The sequence below is a fragment of the Adiantum capillus-veneris genome, chromosome 4, assembly GCF_014529385.1.
Source record: "Adiantum capillus-veneris isolate H3 chromosome 4, ASM1452938v2, whole genome shotgun sequence".
Lineage (NCBI taxonomy): Eukaryota > Viridiplantae > Streptophyta > Polypodiopsida > Polypodiales > Pteridaceae > Adiantum > Adiantum capillus-veneris.
Window position 1 is genome coordinate 112,615,605 of NC_140934.1, and position 9,842 is coordinate 112,625,446.

Below are 9,842 nucleotides of genomic sequence, written 5' to 3' on the forward strand. Positions count from 1 at the left end.
ATGATGCGTGATTTTTACTAGTAGTTTGCTTTGTTTCCATTGCATGATGCGAGATGAAGATTGTTGATCACACATCAATATCTAGTTGTCCCTTAGCCCTCAGCATACAGATTGTTGATCACATCATCAATATCTATGCGTGTCGCTAGAGCTTAGCCCTCTACATGATACCCAACACTATCACTCAGTTTAGCTTGGGCATGTGCAAGAGTCTTACACCCACTACAAGGACACTTTAAGAATCCACATTCATATTGGGTGATCAGGGTCATCGGTTCGAATGTGACCAGACGCTTCGTTAGTGCTCATTCATGATTTGTCACCTCACACCAGATGTGTGCCATTTGCCAAAAAAAATCCACATCTCGAAAATAGTATTTGGAGGTATTACACTAAAGTTCTCCGAAGCGTGTAGGTTTTCTTATTTCTAAGTTGAAATTTGAATGTAAGTGACAAATTTGTAGTTTGATTTAGCACAATTTGACATGAGTAACAGGCAGTCATGGGGTGCACCTCGCAAATATTAATGTACTTAATTATAAAAATGCATTGTTCTCCATGGGAGATTGGGAAGGCATGGGGCCTCTAGCTGTGAGAGACGTGAGAAAGAAGAAGAAACAAAGAGAATAGAGTGTAGACATAGTTAATTGACTGTTTTTCTCAGAATTGACTGTTCTTCTAAAATCGCTTTCTACCAAAAAAATTCCTAATCGATACTTTTTTGCTTGGGAGATCCCTCTCTCTTATGCACAAAAGCTACCTAGCCTATTCATTTTACTTTTTTTCTTGGGGCCAAAATCAATCTCCTTCATTAAAATAGCAAAAATCTTTCCTTCTTTTTAGCTCTCTTCCTCCTCATTACTTTAATATCTTCATCAACCATCACAACACCTGATTTACATCATGTAGAAAATCCTGGAAGGAGACACCAAGCATTGAACTGCATCCACTATATAAAATTGCATACACGTTTTTTGAACCTTGATTTTCTTACCATGTCCACAAAACAACGCAACATTCATCCCCTTTGAACCTGCATATCATCCAGCATGTGCCAATCTTATTGAGATCTACATACATGAAATCTCTAATTAACACCCAATCATGGTCACACTTCTTATCAATAAGCACTTAGTTTTGGTTACCAAAAAGTTGTGGGAGTGCAATGTTCTCCAAGGGTGACCAAGAAGGCATCGGCTATGAAAGATGTGAGAGATGAGAAGAAATAGAGAGAACAAAGTGTAAATGTAGGCAATTGAGGGCTAATCACTCAGGATAATAGAGATTATAGAGAAATAGGGAAAAAAATATTCTAAGCCTACAAATGGTCATCAATTTCAATTAAAGGATTTTTCATAAGTCAAGAGCACAATTCAGCCATACACATGCCACTATACCCTGCCTGAGTATCTTCGTCAACCAACGTAGCACCCAATATGCACTATGTAGGAATTCCCTACAGGGAGGAACCAAGGCCTTCTGCCGAGTCCCCTTCCACGCAGGAAAGAGATCCATAAACCCTTTTTTATCTTAGGTACAAGCACCACATTTGGCATACATATAAACTAAAACTTGGGTCATGAGTTATGGCGGAGCTTTTGAAGCAAGTTAAGTATATTGGCATTGGAAGAACCCTTTTCTTGCAAAGCGTGTCGAGCCATCTCCTTTGCACAAAGCGCCTTTCGTTTGTAATAGTCAAACTTGTCTTTTGAGAGCAATTCTTGTAGAGCTTTTTCTATTGCCTCTTGGGTGAAGCTGCCATCCAGTTCCCTCTCAAGCGGGACTCCGATCTTCCAAGTGCCCACAATCCACTTTGCATTCGAGCGTTGCTCGGCGGCACGAGGGCAAGCCACCATGGGAATGCCCTCCCACATGCACTCAAGGGTGGAGTTCCAACCACAATGCGAGAAAAAAGCACAAACGGAGGGGTGGGAGAGCACCTGGGTTTGGGGAGCCCAAGAGATGATGAGGCCGGAGCCTTGGTCGACGGTGCGATTTAGGAAGCCGGGGGGTAGGGCATCGTCGAGGGGCGAGGAGACGGAGTCAATGCGGATGACCCATAGGAATGGACGCTTACAGGCTTCAAGGGCCAAGGCCAAAGCATGCATCTCCGAAGGGGAGAGCTTGGCAATGGAGCCCAAGGCCACGTAGATGACAGAGGCAACTGGTTGTGTGTCTAGCCAATGGAGGCACTCGTGTCGTTGAGACCCGTCCACACCTGGCAGTTGGGCGGGCGTTGGGGAGTCATCCGATAGGGGCCCAACGGGGTGAATTGGAAGGTCCATGGCTCGAAGAGCATCGAACACAGAGGCCTCCAACTCATACAAAGAATGCACCAAGATGGTATGCGCCTCTCTCACACGACCGAATGCGGCCAGCATGAATTGGAGAGCGAACTCTTCTCCACTTAAAAACTCCTTAGGCAAATCCGTCGCTGGAAAAGGAGGGAGCCCGGGCACTCCTTCAATCAAGGGTGTGTTCGCGCTCCACTTGGTTTCTGGATCCACCCAACAACCTGCACCAACCAAAGCCTTTTTAATATTTTTAAGGGAAAATGACTTTTAAAAGTTTTTTAAATATTAATTTTGGGATATTTCCTCAAAATACTTTTAAATATTAATTTTGGGAATTTCCTCAAATTAGAAAAACTGAAAAGGCTTAAAAATATTTTGGGAATTTCCTCAAATTATTAATAAAAACTGAAAGTTAGCTTGAATGACGGACAGCCGTTCAAAAACCTCGCGTATCGCTTGTCGACATGTGGACTTTGAAAATACTCACTGTGATGCAGGGGAAGGATGCCTTTGGAGACGAGGAGGGAGAGCTGGGAGCCCATGGAGTAGACGGCGGCGGTGGAGGTCCAGAAGTCTACGCGTGGCAGGTGAGCGGCGTTGGCGAGGTCTTGAGTCCAGGGGACGAAAGTGTCGGAAATGAGGCAAACTGGATAAGGGCGTTCAGCCAGCAGCTGGTCCAATAGCAGCTTCACATTGTGCTGATAAATGGGGATGGAGGCCAGCACGATGGGAGGCGTGAGACCCTGCGCTTCCTCGCGGGGGAGGCCATCCTCCACGACGCGGATGCGCAGCTTGGACTGTTGGACGACGGGCGAGGCGAGCAGGGCTGCCAGTTGGCCGTTGCGCTGAAGCGCTAGGTGGTGGAAGCGGGCTGGATAGGCGAATGTGACAATCACTCCCTCCCTCGCTGCCAGATTCTGCGCCAGCCTCAAAATGGCATTCAGGTGGCCTTCCGCCTGGAATGACACCACCAGCATGTGCAGCACCCCATTCCCCTCCTCCTCTACTCCCATTCTCTCTCTCTCTCTCTCTCTCTCTTCGTCCTTCTTCTTCGCCCTCTCTCCCAGTCTGGTCCTTTTTAACCCTTACGCACCCTGCCTGACGTCACACCCCTCACGCGCATTTGAAGTCGAATGAATTTTCGCGTTCCTTGCCTCTCCCTGCCACAATAACAACCACAAACGTCACACGTGCTACTCCATCCTTGCCTACTTGGATAGAAGCAGTTTCACACTCACCACACATGCTACTACTCTCAACTTTTCCCAAAGTGACTGAGTAGCCTAATGAGAACTTTGCCAACGATTTCAAAATCCACTAAAATGAAAGCATCATGATTTGGCTATGGTCACGCGAGGCTTAGTTATCGGTTATTTGAACTGATAACTAAGCCTCACTCTTGGTCACACGTACAAGGGAGAGCATTAAATGAATAACTATGCCTACCCTTTGTAACTATGCCTTTTGGCATAGTTGTGAAGTTCAAGGCTTGTGTGACCATGCAAGAGGCTTAGTTATTCATTTGATGCTCTGTCTGAGCATAGTTGGCGTAGTTATCTTTAACTGATAACTAAGCCTCGTATGACCATAGCCTTAGGCTTAATAATCAAATGCAATGATGCACTCATTGGGTTATGGCTAGGCTCATGTTAAAGTACCCTGTACATACATGAATGCTCACATGTTAATAGAACCCACGCAGAGTGCCAAAAAGCCCACTACATCGGTGCCAAATGCGACACATGGCAACTCTCACATACATTTCTGCATATTCAGGTTGACCACCTCCAGGACACTACCCATGCTATAAAAGGCAACCATGGGTTCTCATGTTAGCTAAATCCACAAGTGTAGCTATCAACATGACTTCTATCGTAATGTTGTCGATGTATTAGAGACCTTGCATACATCAAAATAGGGGGTAGCCAAAAACAAAGCGGAGTGGTTGTCTTATGTGACTAAGAGCCTCATCCCTCCAAGGGGTTGTAGGGGTTACAACACTTTCAACCTAAGTATTGTAACAAAAGAATTTCTAAATGCCTGCATGGGTTGTTGGCGGTGAAGGGAGGAGCGCCCTAAAAACAATAGTATAATGTGCATCGGTCCGCAACCCTGCACCCCTACACAATCGGAGGAAGGGAAGCTTTATAAGCGTTGTAATCTTTTACTAATTTCAAAATTCTTAGAGGGGTTGTAGGGCATTGTCAAACCCCTGCAACCTCTGCAACAATTCTTTGTGTGACCATAAATTCCCACTAACTCCTTCTCCTCTAGCCCGTGCAAGAGATAGGAGGTAGGATGGGGCTCTAAGTGATACCCTGAATGTTAGCAAGGGTCAACAACCCATGACTCTCATTGGACCATGTACACATTCAATGTTTCCAAGTGGGAAACAAAAGATCAAAACAATTAGTAACCACGAGGCTTGAGTCTAGGTCTTTTTTTTGTAGCAAATCGCACACATCTTGTGCGAATCGATACGAACCTCCTTATGAGAGCAAAGGTCGCTTGGCCGCCTCTGAACCCATGACCCTGGTCATGGAAGAACAAAGACTCAACCAACCAAGCTAGCTCCTTTGGAGAAGGCTTGAGCCTAGGTCTTGCCGACTTTGAGAGCAACATCTTACTATCATGCTATTACATGCTTCTCGTCTCTAAATTGACATAATTTAGATTTAGTTATCATTTGATTCACACAAGATCAACACAACTACATATGCTCCAAAGGAGCCAGCTTGGCTAGTTGAGCACTCGACCGCCATGACATGGTTGATGGGTTCGAATGCAACCAAGCAATCTTGGTTGCACTCACAAACGTTTTCTGCGATTCACACATGATTTGTGCGATTGGAACAAAACAAGTGATAAAATCACGAGGCGTGTCTATAAGAGGACAAATGAGATGAGTGAGGCCAAGTGAGAAAATAATGAAGCCTACCCATACCAAGGTCGCACACATAATGAACAACTAAACCTTGCCCAGAGTGTCCATCTCTCCTGTGAACTCTATCTCCTTGATAATTGAATTGCAACAACTTCTTGATGACAATTGTAGACCCATCTTATAACTCTTGCAAACCGCTTTATGAAATTAGTGGTCTACTAAGATACTAAATTTCCATACGTGTTGTGATGGTAGTTATTTTACGTTTACTTCTCTACAATGATGATTAACAAAAGCCACATGCGCGTTTCTCACATCCCATTACTATGGTAGACACTATCTCTACCCGTGAGAGAATCTCAAGCAAGGTTGACAACTATATGCGTAAATCCTGGCAAGCAAGGTTGACGACTATATGCATAGATCCTGGCAAGCTTACCAAGGCATGTATGGTAAGTATTGGGCCAACAATTCAAAAGTTTAGACTATAGTGACGTTGAATCAAGTGCTTCATGTCCTTGGCGACCTCAGCTAGTCAAGTACTCAACATTCCTAACTATTTTTGTCATAAAATCTAATATCTAATATCTAACCAACCCAAATTATTTTCTCATATTAAATTGATCACTTAATGTGGGAGAATAAACGGGAACAAGTGTTAAGATATAAACATGTGCTTATAGATCTATCTCAATACGGGGCCAATAGTAAAGGGGCCCAAATGAGAGATGGTCTATCAAAGAGCAAGGCTAACAAATGGAGCATAAGACCTTAGGGTTAGCTTCATTGAATACCTCCAATAATGTGTGTAAAAGGCCTTTGACCTTAGGTAAGCTAGGGTTGAGCTTGAGGCGCGGGAACCCGACCTAGCTCGAGGTGCTTGTCATGCTTGACGACTAAGGTGCTTGAAGTGCTTGATGATTGAGGTTCTTGAGATGCTTGAGGTGCTTAATTATTGAGATGCTTGAGGTGCTTGACATGCTTGAGATGCTAGGGTTGCACTTAAGCTGAGAACCTAGCCCAAGCTTAAAGTGCTTAACGGCCAAGCTTGTGGTGGGAACTGGGCCTATGCATGAGGGGCTTGAGGTGTCAAAAAGTCAAAGATTCAATCCCTACAAGGAGGGGGCGAGCCCTACATGAGGGGGGATGATAGAGAACACCCACACACTCACACAAGGCATGCATGGTACAAAGAAAGCAAAAGGGACACTTATCAAGTTCCTCCTCATGTTGTCCTCATGGTGTGCCTGAAGCCTATTGGTTGTCCACCCAAGGGGTCCAATAATAATTTAGGAGATTTAATTAATTGATTTAGCATTTATCTATCCCTCTCTCTCAAAGGGGAAAGGGGGACAATTGTCTCAAGGCTACCCTTGCTGCTTGTAATGCCTCCTGCTTGTGATTGGCTAGGCCTAGAGGGGTCGAATGAGCTTCAAGCATGATCTACAAGGGGGGGTCAACCCAAGCAAGCTAGGGGGTTGCTTAGGGGGTATACTCACCCACACACACTTACAAACACTCTCATTGTGTGCTATGAAAAGTGCAAGAGCTCCCTCTCCTTCTCCAAGCAAGTAGAGGTTGAGAGCCGACACCAACACTCTTGGATATGGAGTGCAAATCCAACCAAGAGCCATGCTTCAATGCTTAAGCTTGCCATCTCCTTCTTCTTCATTACTATGCTATTATGTATGCTAGCAACAAGAGTTATGATAAGTGAGGAACTAATTCTTTCTCCTACGAAATGTTTCTTCTTCCTCTTCCCTACCCTCATTCCCTGCTAGCTCTCTCCACCTTCGAAGGTGTTTGAGGTCTTGGGACTGAGGCTTGGGATAGTTAAAGCTTTCTTCAAGTTTATGTTATGTGATGCATGAAGCTTTCCATCTTCATTGCATCACCTAGGTCACAAGGAACACAAAGATTGTATTGTAACAAGTCTCTCTTAATGAGAGAAATCATAATACAAATGCCTATTGGAGGGGAGACCAGCTCCACATAAATCCGGTCATCAACTGTTGTCATGTTCTCTAAATTCTCTCTCTTTCAAAAGTATTGTTCATGCCAAGTTAACTAACTGCTATGATTATGTTGCTATCTTCAACTATGTTCACCCGCTATGCTCACAAAATCATTTCTCAAAAGTACTTTCATTGATTTCCGCTACTCTCAAGTTAAATAGGCTAATTCCATTACATTGGTATCAGAGCATTTGGTTTCTCTTTTCTTGCTTAACAAGAGAGGTCCTTAAGTAGCCTATAAATGGTTGATGTTGTTAATTATATTAGGGTAAGTGGAACTGGGATCTATTATCGGTTTTGTTGAGCCCACTATGTGGGGGATGGTGCACACCTCGGGAGCTTTGGACTTAATAATGGAGTCTTTTTAGACTTGCCTGCGGCTTTACCATTATTGATCCATAAGAAGTCTGAAAGGAGCTAGCCCTTGGCAACTCTGCTATGTTAGACCTAATCCTATACTCTCTATAATTAACCACTTCGAGCCGTGGGTGTAGATACTTAAGTGCCGATTTTCAAAGGCTAAGAGGAGTGGCAACTAAGGTTTTGAATTGCCAAAGAATACACTAAGTACATACATAAATTTTGTTAACATGGCTGACAATAATCAAGAGAGTAGAATGAACATTGATAGCTTTGATTTTGCACATGAAGGTGCTAATGATGATGCTCCCATGTTTGTGAATTATCTCGTCACTAGGTTGCAACAAGCTATGGGCAACCCTGCTTTGCAAGCCGAAGTTACTCAACAACTTCGTGCTTATGGAATTTCCCTTCCTCTCCAAGAGGAGAGAGAGCTTAGGAGGCCTCTTGAAGAGACCCCCAAAAGAAGACTCTCTCCCATTCAAGAGGAGGAATCCAAAGAGCAAGAAAGCAATGAAAGTTTAAGTTCCTCTGAAGATGTGGCTCCACGAAGACAGCGGTCTAGACGATCGCCCACTCCTCCCAAGAGGAAAAGATCAACACATAGTCCTTCTCCTCATCACTCTGAAAGGCAAGAGAGGAAACAAAGGAAGAAAAGGGCTAGGAAGAGGTCACCCTCTTCTCCTTCTTCTTCACCTTCCTCATCTTCCGACGAAAGTTATGGCTATTCTCCTAGAGAATACAAGAGGGGAGGACATCGCAAATCATTTCCTGCATGGCGAAGGTCACAAAAGCTAAAGAAGTTCAAGGAGGGAGGAAAGAGTATCTCTTTTCTCACCTATGATGGCACCTTCGGTGCTACCAACAAAGTGTTGGCCTTCATCCAGCAATTCGATGCGGCCTTTGGAGATGAGGGCTTCACAGAGTCCTCTAAGCTACGCCATGTAGCTATGCACTTCCAAAAATCAGCTTGTCAATGGTGGGCTAGCCTTCGTGGAAATGGTGAAGCCCCAAAGACATGGAAAACTCTATGGGTTTCCATCATGAAGCAATTCCTTGCAAGCGATGCAAAGGACAAAGTGCTTACCGAATAGCGCAACTTGAAGCTCCTCTCCCATGAGTCTATCCACAAATATGTACACAAGTTTTGGGATTTACATCTCAAGGCTACTGTCTTTCAAAAGATAGACTTTGCCGAGCAAAGGCAACAATTCGGTGTGGGATTACCTGAAGAGATGGACGAATACATCAAATCTCAATGGCCTGGTACTATTAGTGAAGTAATCCATCACACGATGGTTGCTTCACGCATCAATTTTCATCAAGAGGCTAGACGTAATGTCAAGCCCATGGAAAACAAAGACAAAAATGATGCAAAGGGGAAAACCAATGTTCAAAATACTTCCCAAGTCAATTCCAACAACAACAACAATCGGTCCAAGGAGAAGGGAGTTTACAAAGGTAAAAACAAACTCTCTCCTGAAGAGCTTGAAGCTTTTCGCAAGGACCATAAGTGTTTCAAGTGTGGGGAGCAAGGACATGGCTATCGTTCTTGCCCCAAGAAGAATACTCGCAATGAGACTCCTAGGGCTTCCACCATCGAAGCTCCAAAAGAGGATGCTCATTGCAAAGGATCATCACTTTCCTATGCTTGGGGAAAGGTAAGAGAGCATGATGCCTTCATCTTGTTTGACCCTGGGTCTACTCTTAACTTCATATCAATGGAGTTGGCCACCAAGTTGGGCATTCAAGCTTTTGAGATGGGAGATATAGTAGTGGCTGATGCAACTTTCAAGGGAAAACAAGCCTCCGTTACTCCCTTGATTGGGAAGTTGAGTCTTCATGTCCAAATCTATGTCGACAAAGAAGATTTCTTCATCTCTCATCTCCAACATGAGGATGTTATCCTAGGGGCACCATGGTTTGATCGCATGGCTGCCAACATGAAGTTCCTTGAAAGGAGAATCTACTTCACCTACAGGGGGAAGAACATGTATATAGATGCTAGTGAGCATGGTCGCACTATCCTACTTGTAAATCCTCTTGCTTTTGATAAGTCAATGAAGAGCTCAGTTTCTGCGTACATGATTTTTGTCAAAGAGTCTGTAAAAGATACTAATGTTTCATCAAATGTAAATGGTAGGAATCAAGAAGAGTTAGACTTGTCTAATTTTCTAAAAGGATTCCAAGATGTGTTCATCGATGATATCCCTATGGACTTACCTCCAAAACGAGGGGATGATGATCATCACATTGAGCTCCTTCCTGGAAGCTCACCACCTAACAAGC

General features: G+C 44.0%; 1 protein-coding gene across 1 annotated transcript; it reads right to left on the reverse strand.

The window, feature by feature from the left end:
* Positions 1 to 1,308: 1,308 nt before the first annotated feature.
* LOC147459816 (UDP-glycosyltransferase 85A2-like) lies at positions 1,309 to 3,344 on the reverse strand. The gene is made up of 2 exons (XM_086511021.1): positions 2,782 to 3,344; positions 1,309 to 2,515 (listed from the first exon to the last, which is right to left on the reverse strand). The coding sequence occupies exons 1-2, from the start codon at positions 3,305 to 3,307 to the stop codon at positions 1,578 to 1,580; spliced, it is 1,464 nt and encodes a 487-aa protein (XP_086367147.1). The 5' UTR covers positions 3,308 to 3,344; the 3' UTR covers positions 1,309 to 1,577.
* Positions 3,345 to 9,842: the final 6,498 nt, after the last annotated feature.

Coding starts and splice junctions, on each gene's coding strand:
- LOC147459816 (XM_086511021.1), bottom strand. CDS start 3,307: ATGGGAGTAGAGGAGGAGGGGAATGGGGTGCTGCACATGCTGGTGGTG. Junction 2,516..2,781: donor CATCCTTCCCCTGCATCACA/GTGAGTATTTTC, acceptor TGGTTGGTGCAG/GTTGTTGGGTGGATCCAGAA.